Raw genomic sequence first — 20000 nt, 5'->3', positions numbered from 1 at the left:
GTGAAGCTCCACCCATGGATCCAGGTTATCAAAACTAGAGATTCCCCTCTTATCTTTTTTTTTTCTCCACGAGCTGCAGCAGGAGCAGCTCCTTGCTCTCTTTCACACCTCCAGCAGCTGCTGGAGCAGCTCTCTGCTCTCTTGTGTGGCCTGCTCACAGCAGACACACACAGTCTTCTTTACGGCAGAAGACGCGAGAGCCTGCCTAAGACTCAGAAACTAAGTTTCCTTGTGCCAGCAGCTAACACACAAGTCTGCTGGCCAGTTTAACAAGTACAGGAGCCGCGAAATGGAGTTAGCTTGCCGCTAACTCTACACCAAGGAGTGACCTGGGCCCTCTGCACGACCGGAGTGCTCTCTCCCCGGCAACGCCTGCATCTTTCAGCTTCAGAGCCAAAGCCTTCTCAGCCTGACTCACCCACGGATTCACCAGCTACAAAGCAGGACACCACAAAGCATCTCTTCCTTCATGGACTGGTAACAACTGGGCATAGCCTAGCAACACAGTGAAGCATAGTACGGCTAAGCAAGAATGTTTAACTCAAACAATGTACTGTACGTGTATTGATTTGGTTAAGGTTATACATTGAACTGTTGTTGTGATGTCCTTGTTGCCTATAGTCAGGTTACTGCATAGCCACACCGCTAGGTTAATGTTAGCATGCTTAACACATGTTACATCCAGTAACTAGGCCTTGCATGCAACTAACCTCGTTTTAACCTGGCACCTTTAGCATACACCAATTGGCCTTGAATAGAGAACCACACAGTTAAGAGGTTGAAACCTAGTTTGGCAAACTTTGGTTCAGGCAGCACATGTGGTTCAAGACACCACATGGTCTGGCCTTTTATCTCTGTAGTTCCCTTTATCAGCCAACGTGTCGGCATGCCATGTGCTCAGTCACCAGGTGACTGCAGCCATCTTGCTATTGTCTTCCCTACACACACACACACACACACACACACACACTCACACATTCACACTTGTAAATAGGTACACTTAGCTAGATTAGTATTGTGTGTTGCTTTTACCCTTTTGTTAAATAAATGCTTTTGGATATACCTGTTGTCTGTTTTAATGTTGCACAAGAATGAGTTTTGCCAACCTCTGCTCTGTAAAGAATTCCAAATCCTTTAACCTTTACTAGCTATTGATATGATGATTTTGTTTATAATTATTAAATTAATTATTAATCAAAGTCCCAAATTCATAGATTAGTACACTTTGAGACTGAATTGGCTATCTTTTTCCCTGAGTCCAGGGTGGTGCCCCGTTATTATTAATTCTTATTAATAATTTTATTGATTTTAATAATTAACGATTATCTTTGATAATCGTTAATTATTGCTGATAGCCAAATTTGTAGCCACGGCCCAACAGCAGAAAACCCATCATGGCAGACTTGGTTTTCTGAAGAGCGCTGAGCTCGACTCGTGTGTCAGTCGGACTTACGGTGCGATGGCCTTAATGACAGCGCCGGCCTCTGTTTCTGTCTGTTTTTATTGTAAACACCTGAACACTAAATTTCTCTCCCGTTTGATGATATGAGTATCTCACAGTTTTCTCATAATTACTTCATATAATTAGTTTCATTTATTTTTTCTTCTTGTATTTGTTGTTTGGACCCTAATGAGCCGTGTCCTTACTAAAACTAAATTATGTGTTTCTCATGAGTCATAATTATGAAATAGTGTCTCTTAATGTCTATTTATGACGTCATGAGACACTAGTAAGTAGATATTATGAAGATTCTTTAATGAGAAACATTAATAAGATTATATAATTCATTTTATGAATAATAAAAATAAAACAACATGTTAGTTTTACCATCTTTGTCAGATTTATACAGCAGAGGTTCAATCTCTGGAAGAACAAGGAGACTAACGCGATGATCAGGTCATTAATTAAAATGTGACGTTCAGGACGAGCTGGTTAAAGTGTCTCAGCCTTCGTTACTCATTTCACCTTCAGTCCTGGTGTTTACAGACTGAATAACGTTTTCACACAGACGACCTTCACCACGTCCTCACCGTCACTGTGAACGTGTTCACGTCGTCTCTGAAACCACACAGCGACACAGAGTCAGTCTATATATTATATTTATTAGGAGACTCAACACAGCTTGTCAAACAACCTGCTGGCTTTGATTTACTTTTAATGACAGAGAAAACGATTTGTCAATACAGAACTGTGAAATGTACAAACAGGTTTACATGAGACTGAGTGACGGACAGCTGCTGCTCACATGATGATAACCAGTTGCATCTCTGCACACAAACACATCAGGAACTGATGAACATGTTGATCTGTTTTAGAGATTCAGTGTTAAACACATTTAGTTAAAATACATGCAGGCAGCTGTTGTGATGAGTTATCCTCAGAGGAAACACCATCGTGTCTGTGTGTGTTGTCCTTCATCATTTTCAGCTGCATGTGCTTAAAATGTGTGATATTCTACATTTTCTTTGTTGTCAATAAATCCCAGAGTCAAACCAACACATCCACTAACAAGTATTGTGATTTATCTTTTTCCTAGTTGTCAAAAAATTATTAAAATACATCAATGAGCCACAGAAACTTCCTTCATCAGCATGAACAGTGAGTAGCTGTTTTATTACTGATTCTTTTAAAACATGAACTACAACTTGATCCTCAGCAGGAACCAATGAGCTCTGACAGGAAGGAGGAAAGTATTTAGAGATGGACTAAAACACTGTTGGTCTGACTCTTGGCCGGTGGTGGACAGTAACTATGTACATCTTCAAGAGAAATGTTTGTTTTTTCTTCCAGTACATTATTAATGGTAAATGGACTGAATCTATATAGCACCTTTCTAGTCTTCTGACCACTCAAAGCTCTTTACAACACATGTTAACATTCACACACTGCTGTCAGGCTAACATGCAAAGTGCCGACCTGCTCATCAGAATCTAATCTAACGCTCATTCACGCACGCTAACGCGCCGCTGCCACGGCCTTCAGGAGCGATTTGGGGCTCAGCATCTTGCCCAAAGACACTCTGACATGTAGTCTGGAGGAGCGGGGGATCGAACCACCGACCCTCCGATTAGTGGACGACCCGCTCAACCTCCTGAACCACAGCCGCTCCGATCTCACCGGTTACTCGACTGAATAAGATTCATAATAAATGAAAGCAGAACCCTCACAGGGGACATCAAACCACTTCGACTACTTTCACTTTTAATACTTGAAGTGAGTTTTTCTGATCAAATGTGTTTTTAAAAAATACTTTGAATGCAGCATTTCTACTTTCACATCAGTAAAGTATCTGAACATTTATTTCATCCCTGGTCTTTGAAGGGATTGTTGACACTAAGAAAATATAGAATATGTCCAACATTGTCCTTTAATATTTGTGACAAAAAGATTAAAAACACCAATAAAATAAAACATTCACAATGTGAACTCGCGTCAGTTAGAAAATAAAAAGGTATCATTCCTCTCAGGTACACATTCTGCTTTTATAAAGCTTTCATCGTATTTAAAGTCACATGATCAAGAGTTGCCTTGACAACGTCTGACCTGCCAGGGGCGGGGCTTAAGTCTGTGCAGCACTTTGGTTAATTGAGCCTGTGAGTGTTCCTCTAGCGCCCCCCTCACGACAAACTGCATAAAACATCATTAGCATTTGAGGCTGTAATTAATCCGGCAGCCTCCGGGAGGTGCTGTTACAGCACCAAACTGTTAACACTGTAATTCTGCTGTGATGTCATCAGGTCCTGTAGTGGCGTGACTGTAGAATAAAAACATCTGTTCAGTACTGAAGCTTCCTTAAAACATTCTGTCATCAGTAGTCTGATGATGGTTCTTGAACGGCGCCGCCTCCTCTGGGTTTGTCATAGATTGTGTGGTTCAGGTTCTTTGCGGTGCCGCCTCCTCTGGGTTTGTCATAGATTGTGTGGTTCAGGTTCTCCAGCTCGCCGTTCGGTCTCTAAGGTTGAAACATCACATGTCTTGATAGAGCAGCATCCCGTTAAACACGGTGAGCGGCTCTGAAGAGTGGGCCAGTTTGCCCATCACCAGGTCAATGCAGACTGTGTCACGGGTCTGCAGAGGCAGAATGATGCTGAAGACGGCCAGTGAGCCCGGGGGTGTCTTTGCCTCAGCCACGGGGTTGTTCTCCAAACCTTCAGGCTGGTAGCCCCCGGAGTCTGCCCGGGCCATGCCGTAGTTGGACTTGGACAAGACTGCCTCAATCTTCTCATTCTTGTGGCCCGTCAGGACAGCGCTGAAAAAGTAGTGTCCGTCTATGGGGGCAGTAAAGATGCCTGAGGAGGACAGAGGTACAGAGTTACAGAGGTACAGAGGTACAAAGTTACAGAGTAACAGAGTTACAGAGGTACAGAGTTTAAACCTGTGTCCTCATCAAACACTGAAGATTAGGAATTTAATAATCAAACACTTAATAATCAAACACTATCAATCATTTCACGTCTATGATGATCAAACAAACAAGCATCATAATGGAGTTTTATTTTCCCACACTGATGGACTTCTTCATCTGATCAGTCTAATTGATCATCCATGAAGGTGAAGAGAAGTCACAGCGGATCATGCATGTTTAGTGGATCGTTTATGTTCCTGGATCATGTTTACCTGTCTTGGGATTGTAGAAGTCTCCTTCATTCACGAAGATCTTGTCGAAGATGATGGTTCCTGCCCGTTCAGTGGGGACAGTGAGGGCGGCCGAGAACGACAGTTTGGGTACATGAGCATCCGCACCGGGCACACCTGAACACACATATATGTTACATTAACACACACCTGAACACACATATATGTTACATTAACACACACCTGAACACACACATATGTTACATTAACACACACCTGAACACACACATATATGTTACATTAACACACACCTGAACACACATATATGTTACATTAACACACACCTGAACACACATATATGTTACATTAACACACACACCTGAACACACATATATGTTACATTAACACACACCTGAACACACACGTTACACACACACATCAACACACTGTTATGCCCTGTCTTCTGTGTACCTGCTCTCTTCTTTCTAGTTTCAGGGAGTTGAGATGATCATTGGTCCTGTCCAATCAGTGGCAACTGAGCAAACTACAGAGGGCCCTTCCTCCCCCTCCTCATCCTCCCTCTCAGCCAGCACACTCTCCTCCACTGACATTTGTTTTGTGTAGTTCAGGTTTCCTTCTGTCATGTTACTCCCCCCTGAGCCAGGTTGAAATATACGGGGGCTCGTCCAGGATTGGATCAGGATCCAACATGTTTTTGTGTTGAGTTTATCTTCAGTAGTAGTTTGGTTTAGTTGGTGTTCCTCCTGTAACTGGTGGAGGTTTGGGTAGTTTTTTGCTGTGTTTGATTTCCTAGTGTGGTGTGGTGGTAAGTAGCCTGTGTCTTCCTTTTGTGTTGTACGGTGGTACAAGCAGTCTTTCAGTTTAGAAGTAAACCCTGGTAAGTAAGACGCCAAGTGAACCAGCTGCCTCTCATTGTTAGAGGTTTGCTGCATTGTGTCGTTGGCCTTTTCTGGTTGATCGTTCCTTGCAGTGTTTAAATTTGCCTCAACTCTGGCACGCCTAAAAGCAGACAGTAACGTATGAGGTAATATTTTGGAAAGTGAAGGACTAGGGTTTACTAGTGAACACTTGTTGTGACTTCTGAACACGTGATAGCTTTGTTTCACTGTGCTTTGTGTTGTCAGGGGAGATGGGAGCTGTCACAATCCCTCCTCCATGACAGCTGCTTGACTGTTGTGAGTGTGTTTTTGTTATTTTCAGCCCTCTTAGTATGAGTGATGTGTGCTTGGTGTGTTTTGGTTTTGTCTGTCTATCGTTTCCCTCCCCCCTTGCCCACTGTGTCTCTCTGCACACTTGCTCATCATTGGTAATCAGCGCATCTGCCTGTCATCACCACTCGTCTACAAGTACTCTGCAGATAGCCAGTCCCTGCCAGATCATCGTGCTATTCACGGGTTTGTTGATGTGCACACTTCTAGCTTTGTTCTCAGTTTATTTGCTTCCTTTCCTTGCCTGCAAGACTTTGCCTGCCTGTGTATCCTGCTAGTTTGTTTGTTTGCCTGCCTGAAGTTTGCCTTACACCTGTTCTCCCTGTCTCCATGATTACCTGCCTGCTTGCCCGCTCACCAAGCACGCCAGTCGGCTCACATCCTCGGGACTCTCCGCCAAGCCTCCTCACCTCAACCCAAACACCAGTCAGCTGCCATCTCATCATCCCTGCCTGTCTATGCAATAAAAGACTTATTACCTTACCTGCTTGTCCAGTGTCTGCATTTAGGTTCAGCCTTGTTATGTTGACAGGAGCTGGCATTAGCTGTTTCATTGGGTGTCCAAAACTCAACAGCTTAGATTTCCCTGTTGTGTTTAGCACTATGGTTCATACTTGGGTCTCTGTAAATTAAAGAGTACGGTCTTGACCTGCTCTATGTGAAAAGTGCCTTGAGATGACTTCTGTTGTGATATGGCGCTATATAAATTAAGATTGATTGATTGATTGATTGACTTTAGTAGTTTGGTATGAGCTTTGTGTTGTAGCTAAGTTTTATTTTTTGTTTGCATCTCTAGGATGATTTGGTGACTGTTGAAGGAAACCTACTTGTGTGATACATTTGGTGTTTAGCACTAATTTTATGTACCTTCAGTTTTGAGTCTTGGATAAGCTGTAGTAAGATAAGTTTTGGAAGAAAGAGCGAGAGCATTGTGTTTTGCCGCTTTGTGTGCAGTTCAGTACTACACACATACATTACACACATAAAACCACGTACCTGCTTCACCTCTGGGACCTGTAAGAAACCAGATCAGCTTGATTAGTTTAGTAATTCATCTCTTGATTAACTTCATTCAGTTATCTGTTCTTCCTCAATAATATCAGGATATATAAATCTGATATATATGTATATGTGTATGTATGTGTGTGTGTGTGTTACCAGGCAGACCTCGTGCTCCTATCTCTCCTGGTCGTCCAGGAGGTCCAGGTGGCCCGTGGGGCCCTGGCAGCCCAGTGAAGCCTCTCTCTCCTGGGGGTCCCTGGACTCCAGGCAGGCCTGTGTGAGGGGGGGGGCATTTTGTCTCCATGAGATTTAAATAAAGTTCTGTGTGTTTGAACATGAAGCTGGCATTTATCCTGGCAACATTTATACTGCAGAGGGCAATAACTGACAACATGTATCCTGCAGAGGGCAATAACTGACAACATGTATCCATTAGAGGGCAATAACTGACAACATGTATCCATCAGAGGGCAATAACTGACAACATGTATCCATCAGAGGGCAATAACTGACAACATGTATCCATCAGAGGGCAATAACTGACAACATGTATCCATCAGAGGGCAATAACTGACAACATGTATCCTTCAGAGGGCAATAACTGACAACATGTATCCATCAGAGGGCAATAACTGACAACATGTATCCTTCAGAGGGCAGTAACTGACAACATGTATCCTGCAGAGGGCAATAACTGACAACATGTATCCATCAGAGGGCAATAACTGACAACATGTATCCATCAGAGGGCAATAACTGACAACATGTATCCTGCAGAGGGCAATAACTGACAACATGTATCCTGCAGAGGGCAATAACTGACAACATGTATCCATCAGAGGGCAATAACTGACAACATGTATCCTGCAGAGGGCAATAACTGACAACATGTATCCATCAGAGGGCAATAACTGACAACATGTATCCTGCAGAGGGCAATAACTGATAACATGTATCCTGCAGAGGGTAATAACTGACAACATGTATCCTGCAGAGGGCAATAACTGACAACATGTATCCTGCAGAGGGCAATAACTGACAACATGTATCCATCAGAGGGCAATAACTGACAACATGTATCCTGCAGAGGGCAATAACTGACAACATGTATCCATCAGAGGGCAATAACTGACAACATGTATCCTGCAGAGGGCAATAACTGACAACATGTATCCATCAGAGGGCAATAACTGACAACATGTATCCTGCAGAGGGCAGTAACTGACAACATGTATCCTGCAGAGGGCAGTAACTGACAACATGTATCCATTAGAGGGCAATAACTGACAACATGTATCCTGCAGAGGGCAATAACTGACAACATGTATCCATCAGAGGGCAATAACTGACAACATGTATCCATCAGAGGGCAATAACTGACAACATGTATCCATCAGAGGGCAATAACTGACAACATGTATCCTTCAGAGGGCAGTAACTGACAACATGTATCCATCAGAGGGCAATAACTGACAACATGTATCCTGCAGAGGGCAATAACTGACAACATGTATCCATCAGAGGGCAATAACTGACAACATGTATCCATCAGAGGGCAATAACTGACAACATGTATCCATCAGAGGGCAATAACTGACAACATGTATCCATCAGAGGGCAATAACTGACAACATGTATCCATCAGAGGGCAATAACTGACAACATGTATCCATCAGAGGGCAATAACTGACAACATGTATCCTTCAGAGGGCAATAACTGACAACATGTATCCATCAGAGGGCAATAACTGACAACATGTATCCATCAGAGGGCAATAACTGACAACATGTATCCTGTACTCTACTCTTCCCTACTGTGCTCTACTCTACTCTACTGTACTCTACTGTTCTCTACTCTACTCTACTCTACTCTACTGTGCTCTACTCTACTCTACTGTGCTCTACTCTACTCTACTGTGCTCTACTCTACTCGACCCTACTGTACTCTACTCTTCTCTACTGTGCTCTACTCTACTCTACTGCACTCTACTCTTCTCTACTCTACTGTGCTCTACTCTACTCTACTTTACTCTACTGTGCTCTACTCTACTCTACTGTACTCTACTCTACTCTACTGTGCTCTACTCTACTGTACTCTACTGTGCTCTACTCTACTGTACTCTACTCTTCTCTACTCTTCCCTACTGTGCTCTACTCTACTGTGCTCTACTCTACTGTGCTCTACTCTTCTCTACTCTTCCCTACTGTGCTCTACTCTACTCTGCTGTCCTCTACTCGACCCTACTGTGCTCTACCCTACTGTGTTCTACCCTACTGTGCTCTACCCTACTGTGCTCTACCCTACTGTGCTCTACTTTGTTCTACTCTACTGTGTTCTACCCTACTGTGCTCTACCCTACTGTGCTCTACTCTACTGTGCTCTACCCTACTGTGCTCTACTCTACTGTGCTCTACTCTACTGTGTTCTACCCTACTGTGCTCTACCCTACTTTGCTCTACTCTACTTTGCTCTACTCTACTGTGCTCTACCCTACTGTGCTCTACTCTACTGTGCTCTACTCTACTGTGTTCTAACCTACTGTGCTCTACTCTACTGTGCTCTACTCTACTGTGTTCTACCCTACTGTGCTCTACCCTACTTTGCTCTACTCTACTGTGCTCTACTCTACTGTGCTCTACTCTACTGTGTTCTACCCTACTGTGCTCTACTCTACTGTGCTCTACCCTACTGTGCTCTACTCTACTGTGCTCTACTCTACTGTGCTCTACCCTACTGTGCTCTACTCTACTGTGCTCTACTCTACTCTACTGTGCTCTATTCTACTCTACTGTGCTCTACTCTACTCGACCCTACTGTACTCTACTCTTCTCTACTGTGCTCTACTCTACTCTACTGTACTCTACTCTTCTCTACTCTACTGTGCTCTACTCTACTCTACTTTACTCTACTGTGCTCTACTCTACTCTACTGTTCTCTACTCTACTCTACTGTGCTCTACTCTACTGTACTCTACTGTGCTCTACTCTACTGTACTCTACTCTTCTCTACTATGCTCTACTCTTCTCTACTCTACTGTGCTCTACTCTTCTCTACTCTTCCCTACTCTACTCTACTCTACAGTGCTCTACTCTTCTCTACTATGCTCTACTCTTCTCTACTCTACTGTGCTCTACTCTACTCTACTCTTCCCTACTGTGCTCTACTCTACTCTGCTGTCCTCTACTCGACCCTACTGTGTTCTACCCTACTGTGCTCTACTCTACTGTGCTCTACTCTTCTCTACTCTTCCCTACTGTGCTCTACTCTACTCTGCTGTCCTCTACTCGACCCTACTGTGCTCTACCCTACTGTGTTCTACCCTACTGTGCTCTACCCTACTGTGCTCTACCCTACTGTGCTCTACTTTGTTCTACTCTACTGTGTTCTACCCTACTGTGCTCTACCCTACTGTGCTCTACTCTACTGTGCTCTACCCTACTGTGCTCTACTCTACTGTGCTCTACTCTACTGTGTTCTACCCTACTGTGCTCTACCCTACTTTGCTCTACTCTACTTTGCTCTACTCTACTGTGCTCTACCCTACTGTGCTCTACTCTACTGTGCTCTACTCTACTGTGTTCTAACCTACTGTGCTCTACTCTACTGTGCTCTACTCTACTGTGTTCTACCCTACTGTGCTCTACCCTACTTTGCTCTACTCTACTGTGCTCTACTCTACTGTGCTCTACTCTACTGTGTTCTACCCTACTGTGCTCTACTCTACTGTGCTCTACCCTACTGTGCTCTACTCTACTGTGCTCTACTCTACTGTGCTCTACTCTACTGTGTTCTACCCTACTGTGCTCTACTCTACTGTGCTCTACTCTACTGTGTTCTACCCTACTGTGCTCTACTCTACTGTGCTCTACCCTACTGTGCTCTACTCTACTGTGCTCTACTCTACTGTGCTCTACCCTACTGTGCTCTACTCTACTGTGCTCTACTCGACCCTACTGTGCTCTACTCTACTGTGCTCTACCCTACTGTGCTCTACCCTACTGTGCTCTACTCTACTGTGCTCTACTCTACTGTGCTCTACTCTACTGTGCTCTACTGTGCTCTACTCTACTGTGCTCTACTCTACTGTGCTCTACTCTACTGTGCTCTACCCTACTGTGCTCTACTCTACTGTGCTCTACTCTACTGTGCTCTACTGTGCTCTACTCTACTGTGCTCTACCCTACTGTGCTCTACTCTACTGTGCTCTACCCTACTGTGCTCTACTCTACTGTGCTCTACTCTACTGTGCTCTACTCTACTGTGCTCTACTCTACTGTGCTCTACTGTGCTCTACTCTACTGTGCTCTACCCTACTGTGCTCTACTCTACTGTGCTCTACTCTACTGTGCTCTACTCGACCCTACTGAGTTCTACTCTACTGTGCTCTACCCTACTGTGCTCTACTCTACTGTGCTCTACTCTACTGTGCTCTACTCTACTGTGCTCTACTGTGCTCTACTCTACTGTGCTCTACCCTACTGTGCTCTACTCTACTGTGCTCTACTCTACTGTGCTCTACCCTACTGTGCTCTACTCTACTGTGCTCTACTCTACTGTGCTCTACTGTGCTCTACTCTACTGTGCTCTACCCTACTGTGCTCTACTCTACTGTGCTCTACTCTACTGTGCTCTACCCTACTGTGCTCTACTCTACTGTGCTCTACTCTACTGTGCTCTACTCTACTGTGCTCTACTGTGCTCTACTCTACTGTGCTCTACCCTACTGTGCTCTACTCTACTGTGCTCTACTCTACTGTGCTCTACTCTACTGTGCTCTACTGTGCTCTACTCTACTCTTTTCCACACAGAAAGTAAAGATTCAAATCTGATTCCAACTTCAGAAGAACTGTTTGTCTTTGATGTTGTCTTTGTTTCTCCAAAGAAACCTGATTAACCATCACTGTGGCTGAACAATAGAATACACTAGAATGAGAGTAGAGCAGAATAGCTAACAGTAGAATACAGTAGAGTAGAGTAGAGTCCAGCTCACCGGGAGGAGCGTGCTCAGAGAATCTTTGCAGCTTGTTCACCGCCTGGTTCACGCTGGAGTTCAGGTTCTTCATGCGGCTCTCAACGTCGTCCTGGTTCTTCTGAATCACGTCCAGGACTCCTCCGTGACGGATCACAGAGTCATTCAGACCCGAAACACAAGTCCACAAACTCGACACGTGGCGGTTTAGTCCTGAACACGGGACACAACACAGGACACAACACGGGACACAACACGGGACACAACACGGGACACAACACGGGACACAACACGGGACACAACACATGACATGTTTACTTTGTATCAACATGTGAATTTAAGATGTTAACACTCGTCTGATAGGTGTTTCCTCTTCATGTCTTCATACAGTCATTATCAATCCTTCATGTGTTCATACTTAGTATCAATTCAGTTTTATGTATAAAGCACCAAATCCCAACAGAAGTTATCTCAGGGCTGTTTTCACATAGAGCAGGTCTAGACTGAACTCTTTAATCTACAGAGACCCAACATTCCTCCATCAACAGCAGGAAAAACTCCCCTTTAACGGGAAGAAACCTCCAGCAGAACCGGACTCTAGGTGGACGCCATCTGCCTTGATCTATATGTTTTAAGACTATCTTGCCTGACTAAGCGAGATTCTTCTAGTTTGGTGGAACGCCAAATCCTTTCAAGTTTTCGTTATGTTTGCTTTAATTTACAGGTTTGGGACTTAAACCATGGAGCTAACCTCTTATGTTTTATTATCTTCTTTTTTAAGGGGGCGATGGAGTCGAGTGTTATTCGTAATGAGCCTGCAGCACTATCAACAAGATTATCAGTTTGGGAGGAACTAAAGTTAACATAAGAGTCCTCTGTAGTATTGAGACATGGCAGTGAATTCAGTACTGATGGAACTGCTTCCTTAAATTTATCTACAACACTATCAGAGAGACATCTAGTGAAGACATTTTTATCTAATGGTGTGTAATCCAGTAATAGGAATTCAAAAGTTATTAAGTAATGATCTGATAAAATAGGATTTTGTGGAAAAACTATTAAATGTTCAATTTCGATGCCATAAGTCAGGACAAGGTCTAGGGTGTGGTTCAGACGGTGAGTGGGATTATTTACACACTGAGAGAAGCCAGTTGAGTCTATTAATGAGATAAATGCAGTACTGAGACTGTCACTATCAACGTCCACATGAATATTAAAATCACCTACTATAATTACTTTATCTGTACTAAGGACTAAATACGACAAAAACTCTGAGAATTCAGATAAGAGTTCAGAGTACGGGCCAGGAGGACGGTTCACTATAACACATAGCAGCCAGGTTTCAGTAAGACAATCAATCAATATGATGATCTGAGATTAGATCGTTTACTAATACGGCTTCAGATGACAGAGATCTAATGTTCAAGAGTCCACATTTAATTATCTTATTTTATTGCACTGTTGCAATGTTAGTGTTAATTTTTATTAGGTTTTTATGAATGAATCCTCTTCTGTTTATTTTAGATTTAATTGATTTAAGTGGTCGGGGGACAGACACAGTCTCTATGTGGTTTTGGGGGACAGACACAGTCTCTATGTGGTTTTGGGGACAGACACAGTCTCTATGTGGTTTTGGGGGACAGACACAGTCTCTATGTGGTTTTGGGGACAGACACGGTCTCTATGTGGTTTTGGGGGACAGACACAGTCTCTATGTGGTTTTGGGGACAGACACGGTCTCTATGTGGTTTTGGGGGACAGACACAGTCTCTATGTGGTTTTGGGGACAGACACGGTCTCTATGTGGTTTTGGGGGACAGACACAGTCTCTATGTGGTTTTGAGGACAGACACGGTCTCTATGTGGTTTTGGGGACAGACACAGTCTCTATGTGGTTTTGGGGACAGACACAGTCTCTATGTGATTTTGGGGACAGACACAGTCTCTATGTGTTTTTGGGGGCAGAAACAGTTTCTATGTGGTTTTGAGGACAGACACGGTCTCTATGTGGTTTTGGGGACAGACGTGGTCTCTATGTGGTTTTGGGGACAGACGTGGTCTCTATGTGGTTTTGGGTGGGTAACTGCTCTGATGGAGGTGCAGAGAAGCGTGTAGGACTGCAGCTCTGCCTCCTGGTCTCAACTGGGTTGGCTTCTAATAAACTCAGCCATATTTCTAGGTATAAGAGCTAGAGATGCACGATGTTATCGGCACGTCATCGGTATCGGCCAATAAAAGCTCTAAAATGAAATATCGGCATCGGGGAATGCTGCCGATTATGAGAGGCCGATATGTCGCCTTCCCCTCCACCGCCTGACTGTGTTTCCCTCAATGGACTGTTTCACCCTGACGGTCCCGGTGTTTCCTCCGCAGGTTCCACTTCACTCAGCTGCCCGTCAGACCCGCTGCTTCTTCCCACTTTAACCTGGGGCTCGGTGCTCCGGTTGGATCCACCTGGAGAGCCGAGGCTAACGTTAACTGGGAGGCTAGCTGGCTGTGCTAGCTGGCTGTGCTTCCCTTCGGCCATGCTGCGGCTAACGCTCCGCTAGCCTCTCAGCTAATGTTAGCCTCGGTTCTCCATGTGGATCCAACCGGAGCACCGAGCCCCGGTTTGTTATTCAGGTTAAAGTGGGAAGAAGCAGCGGGTCTGTCGGGCAGCTGAGTGAAGTGCAGCCTGCGGAGGAAACACCGGGACCGTCAGGGTGAAACAGTCCGCAGAGGAGCTGCTGTGTTCGGCTGCACAGATAGGAAACACTTCGGCTGACAGGATGTACCACTCTGTTTGGAAAAAAAACTTCTTTTTGGTTTATAACGGTGGTTGTCAACCAGTGTATTGGCTGCTCCGGAGTGTGGACCAGAGATTAAATCCCACACATTAATCCTGTCTGTCTAATAAACTCAAAGAAAACTCTACTGCTGCTCCCACTTGGCAGGTTCATTACAGTTTTAATGCTGAGCTTGATGAAGTTCTTCCTTCATATATTGTCTTTCTTGATCATAGTACAATCTATGCTTGCATGTATAATAGCCTCCTCGGCCAGCTGGAAAAAAATATGCTCATATATCGGCATCGGCCACAATGAGTTGGAAATATCGGCATATCGGATATCGGCAAAAAATCCAATATTGTGCATCTCTAATAAGAGCAGCTCCATCCAGAGTGGGATGTATGCCGTCTCTCCTAATCAGACCAGGTCTTCCCCAGAAAGTCTGCCAGTTATCTATGAAGCCCACATCGTTTGCTGGACACCACCTCGACAGCCAGCGGTTGAATGATGACATGCGGCTATACATGTCATCACTGGTCAGATTAGGCAGCGGTCCAGAGGAAACTACAGAGTCCAACATTGTCTTCGCATATGTTCACATTGACTCAGCATTGATTTTAGTGACCTCTGATTGGTGTAATCGGGAGTCGTTCCAGCTGACTTGAATAACAATCGTACCATATTTACGTTTATTCTTAACCAGCAGTTTTAAATGTGATTCAGTGTCGTCCGCTCTGGTCCCAGGAATACATTTAACTATAGCTGCTGCTGTCGCTAACTTCACGTTTCTGACTATGGAGCTGCCAATGATCAGAGCTGGTTTCTCAGCAGGTGTGTTGCTGAGGGGGGAGAACCAGTTAGAAACATGAACTGGTTGGTGGTGAACCGTGGGCTTCTGCTTAGGGCTATGCTTCCTTCAGACAAGTTTCATATGTATCAGTTTCATGTGTTCATAAACAGACGATATCAGTTTCATGTGTTCATACCGTCCCTGATCTTGTGGATGGACTCGGACACGCCGTCCAGCCTGCCACAGACGTCCTCCATCTTGGACAGTCTCTTCTCCAGCCCGTCAGCTGACCTCTTGCAGTCCGCCGTCTCCAGCAGCAGCTTGCTCTCGAACCGCCGTACGTCGCGGTTCATCCCGTCCAGGTGGTCCCGGCTCTCCTCGATGTGTTCCGTCACCTCCTGCTGGATCTTGTCCAGCTCAGAGATGATCTTATCCTTGGTGTTGCCTGTGGGGGGTCAGAGGATGAATGAGTGAATGTTAGCGGGGGGTGGCAGCGAACGAGGACGGTCGGTGTGAGCGAGCCGGGCTCACCTAGGTCTGTGATGACGCTGCCGTGTTTCTGCACCGTGTGTTCGAGCCCCTTCAGGGTGTCATTGATGGAGCTGAAGGTGAGGATGACCTCGGACATTTCGGCCTGCAGCGTCTTCAGCTGGTTGTTGTTGATGGAGCCTCCGATCACGCTGTGACCGTCTAAAGGCTTCTCAGTATCCAGCCCGGGGCCCCGTCCGCTGGTGCTGCCGCTTCCAAAAGCCCCGTCGGCCCCACCACCTCCACCGATGACCCCAGAGCCACCAGAGCCACCAGAACCACCAGAACCACCAGAGCCACCAGAACCACCACCTATTAGAGTCAGAAAGAAAAGTTTCTATTGGTTTAGGCTACTTTGTGTCACAGACATTTGATACTGAAGGTTTGAACTCTGGGTCGTGTTCCTTCACTGTTGGGCCGATGATATGCAACCACACTGGATATCTCTGTTTTGTAAGGTGACCCCAGTTCTTTAAATGCTCTTTTTTACCCGTCTCACTCATATCAACATTTGGATGAGTAAACACATTTTTGAAAAAGAATTGAGCAGAAAGCAGGAAGACAGTCAGTGTTACAGATCTGGGAGTCATTTTAGACTCTGACTTAAAGTTTAATTGTCATTTTAACAAGGTCGCAAAAATACAAATTTTTCATGCGTTGATCAGAATTAGACCATTTTAACTCTGAGCAATGCTGATACATGTTTTTATTACAAGCCGTTTAGATTACTGTGACTCCAGCAACAAGAAAGAAGAGATGACATCACTGCAGCGGCTACCTGCATCTGTTAGAACTGATTCCTTCTACTCGTCTATAAAGACTTACATAACCTGCACCTTCGCATATCAGTGACCGACTTTCATTTCACTTCTTTTACAAGTTCCTAAAGTTTCCCACAAGAAGTCTGCTTTCTGTTTTTATGCTATTTTTAAAAAGAAATTAAAGACCTCTTTTCTTAATTACTGGTATCATTGTTGATGTTTTATTGTATTGTGATCAGACTGTTTTTAGTTTGTTTTTCTCTCACTTATTGTTGTTGTTGCATCTTTGCATGAAAGGTTCCATACAAATAAAGTTATTATTATTACTAGTATTACTATTATTATCAGTGTACATTAACGTCTTATCGTTACCCATCAGGAGGAACATGTTTGATGTCATGTTCGGGTCTCTAAGGGGGAAGAGACAGGAAGGCTCTGCCTGACAAGACAAGCTGAGGGGAACCAAAGCCCACTGACAACAGTTCAGGATGTCTGACTTGATTTGATGACAGTGGTTGATTAGTCACATTTAAACATTACAAGCTCTCACAGAAAGATTAAAACTGAGATTCGTAATGTCTGAAAAGCATTTTATACACTAGATGACCTCATATAACTTATAACTCATATTTCGATGCTCATGGTCAAATGTTTTCTCATAGTTTTATGCTCACACTCTTCAAAAGTCTGAGCTCCGAAAACCAGTATACTACCACTATAGATCAATAGATCAATAGATTTAACCTTCTCTTAACCCCGCCCCTGAGCAGCGGTTGTCCAATCATAGGGCAGGAACCATACCTGGTTACAGCAGGTGTGTCAGCTGTCGAGCTGCAGTTGGACAGACACTGTTTGGTATGTGAAGAGGCTACAAGTGTGAGTTTATCTGCTTTAATGTAGCCTGCTAACGTTAGCAGACTAACTAGCTCACTGCCTGCTAACGTTAGCAGGTTGCTATAGTAAACTTGTGTGGAAGTATTTGTGGGGTTTTGTTCAGGACTGGAACATATGTGGAAGCTGCTCCTTACATCAGAGTTTAGACCAACGTTAGCTGCTCTGTCCTGATCTTTGTTGGATTTTTACATGGATCATTAGCTGGTTAGGATGCTAGCTTTAGACTCAATCTGTTAGCATGATAGCATGTTTTCAAGTTTTAACGAGCATACATTTCTATTCACGGCCAGTTGTTTCAGGTGACTGAACTGAACACACGTGAGCAACAGTAACTCAGGGGGCGGGGCTTAGTGAAGAGGTTCTGATTGGTGGAGCTGACCTGTGGGTGTGTTGGGACTGGTCTTGCATTGGCCGGTGCAGCTCCTGACGTCGTCGCGCAGGAGGCGGACCTCATCCTGCAGGCGGGAGCAGATCTGGAGGCAGCCGCCCTCTGAATCCATTCGGATCTGGAGTCTGTTGATGTGGTTCTCCATGCGGCTCAGTGCATGCTGGGATTGGTTGTTTAGCTTCCGCAGCTCATCATCCAGCCTTCCGCACAGCTCACAGTCCTGCCCCAGCAGCTCCACCTCTGTCACGATGCGGTTAAAGTGTTCGCCATGATCGCCGGTCAGAGCTTTGATTTTACGGACGTCATGGCTCAGGTCCACCACCTCAGAGATGATTCACACATTAATATTCATGTAGTCATCAGAACAGTAATAACACTGTAATAACACCACGGTTTTATTCACATCTGTTTAATCTGAATCAGATTTACACCACTGTAATCCCATAACTCCCAGTGGAGGTTTTACTCTACTGGTGCGTTTACATTCAGTTTTAGTCTTTGTTTAAACAATAAGACATTCTCATCTGGACATGTTTTATTCTTCACTGTAGTTTCAAAGATCATTTCCTCCTCAGTGTGTTTCCAGGTGTAAATACTAGTATAATGAGGGAGCTGATGATGTCACTGATGATGTCACAGCGTGGACTGGGTCTGGGGGTGTGGAGTGAGAAAGAAGTCTCCTGTAGCTATTCATCTCTGCTGGGAGCTAGCAGCTCCAGGCTACATTAGCCGCTACTAGCATCACACACCCCCCAATCTGCAAGTGCATTATGGGTAATGTAGGCGGCATGACCAGGAAGAAGAATGTGTGGAATAAAAAAAGACGAGTCTGACAGCGTTACAGGAGTGAACGGATGAATCTGTGCAGGACTCTTAAGAATCAGCTTTAAATACAAAAGGTGGTTCAGCTCCGTCCGACAGTGAGGACAGTAAACCGGATCTTACCTTGTCGTACAGAGAGTCTCCGGACACCGACAGGTCTTTGAGTCGAGTATTGAAATGTCGAATCTGGTCCTCGTTGGCGACGACTCTCCACTCCAGAGATTTCTTTGTTGTATTATCTCGTTCTCCTCCTGCTCCTGGTAATCCTCCTCCTGTTCCCCACCTCCCTCCTCCACCGGCTCCTCCATCTTCACCTCCTCTTCCTCCTCCCCCCACACCTGCCCTCTCTCCTCCGTCTTCCCCTCGTCTTCCTCCTCCCCCTCTTCCAGACCCTCCACAGCTACAGTCCTCCACCCTCCGGTTCAGGATGGAGGTGGTGTTTTGTAGCTTTGCCAGCCTCTTATCGTGGTCGCTGACCCGGTCCTTCACCAGCCCCACGTCCAGCTCCACGTCTGCGATCCGGAAGGCCTGATCGTCAAACCGGTCCAGGAACACGGTCCTCAGGTCTCCCAGCTCTCTGTGGAAGTACTCCTTCAGGTCGTTTTCCAGGTGTGAGCAGGTTTGCTCAGTCTGCTGCACGGTGTTGTTGACCCGCCGCTCCAGGTCCTTCAGTCGGTTGTCCAGTTTGTCCTCTGTCAGCACCAGATCCCCCCTACCGCCCCCGACTCCGCCACCAGCACCAGTGCCTCCTCCTCTGCTGCCCCCATCCTCCCCTCTGCTGCCCCCCCTCCCACTGAGCTCCCTGTCCAGGCGGGTCTGCAGAGCATCAAAGTTCTCAGAGGCCGAGCTGATTTTGCGCTCAGCATCTGTGACGCGGTTTTGGAGGTCATTCATCGTATCACAGCATCCCTGCGAACGCACCACCTCCCGCCGCAGCCCGTCCAGGCCCTGCCGATACCGAACATCCATCGCATTCAGCTGCTTCTCCAGAGCTCGGATCCTCTCCCGGTCCTCCTGCTGCTGTCTGCGCAGGTCCTCCACGCCAGCCTGAAGGACAAACCACAGTCAGTTACTTATCTTAATGAACTGCAGGGGAACAGGTACAGTACTGACTGGAACTGGTACTGACAGAGTACTGATACCTGGCAGGAGGAGCAGGACAGCGACACCCTCCGCTCCAGCTCCCTCAGGATCTCCTCCTTCAGCGAGTTCAGTCCTCCTCCAGAGGAGCCTCCTTCCAGCTCGTTCCCTTTTCCGTTCACCAGGTGGTTG

The 20000-nt window shown here is 45.4% G+C and overlaps 1 protein-coding gene across 1 annotated transcript in view; it reads right to left on the bottom strand.

Annotated features, from left to right (window-relative positions):
- Window positions 1-2083: 2083 nt before the first annotated feature.
- Window positions 2084-20000, bottom strand: part of LOC137178853 (EMILIN-1-A-like) — a 37546-nt gene continuing 19629 nt past the window's right edge. Inside the window, exons 5-14 of the mRNA XM_067584452.1 lie at window positions 19871-20000; window positions 18852-19775; window positions 17898-18228; window positions 15867-16175; window positions 15532-15780; window positions 11799-11990; window positions 6973-7080; window positions 6802-6819; window positions 4619-4753; window positions 2084-4290 (exon numbers count right to left, since the gene is read on the bottom strand). The exon at window positions 19871-20000 is cut by the window's right edge and continues 29 nt beyond it. Coding sequence (XP_067440553.1) covers window positions 3968-4290; window positions 4619-4753; window positions 6802-6819; window positions 6973-7080; window positions 11799-11990; window positions 15532-15780; window positions 15867-16175; window positions 17898-18228; window positions 18852-19775; window positions 19871-20000 — 2719 coding nt within the window. The 3' untranslated portion in view covers window positions 2084-3967. The remainder of the gene's footprint in view (window positions 4291-4618; window positions 4754-6801; window positions 6820-6972; window positions 7081-11798; window positions 11991-15531; window positions 15781-15866; window positions 16176-17897; window positions 18229-18851; window positions 19776-19870) is intronic.

Source organism: Thunnus thynnus, chromosome 1 (genome assembly GCF_963924715.1).
Source record: "Thunnus thynnus chromosome 1, fThuThy2.1, whole genome shotgun sequence".
In the NCBI taxonomy this organism is placed as follows: domain Eukaryota; kingdom Metazoa; phylum Chordata; class Actinopteri; order Scombriformes; family Scombridae; genus Thunnus; species Thunnus thynnus.
The sequence above is the reverse complement of the archived record's forward strand: the minus strand, read 5'-3'. Positions and strand labels throughout refer to the sequence as shown.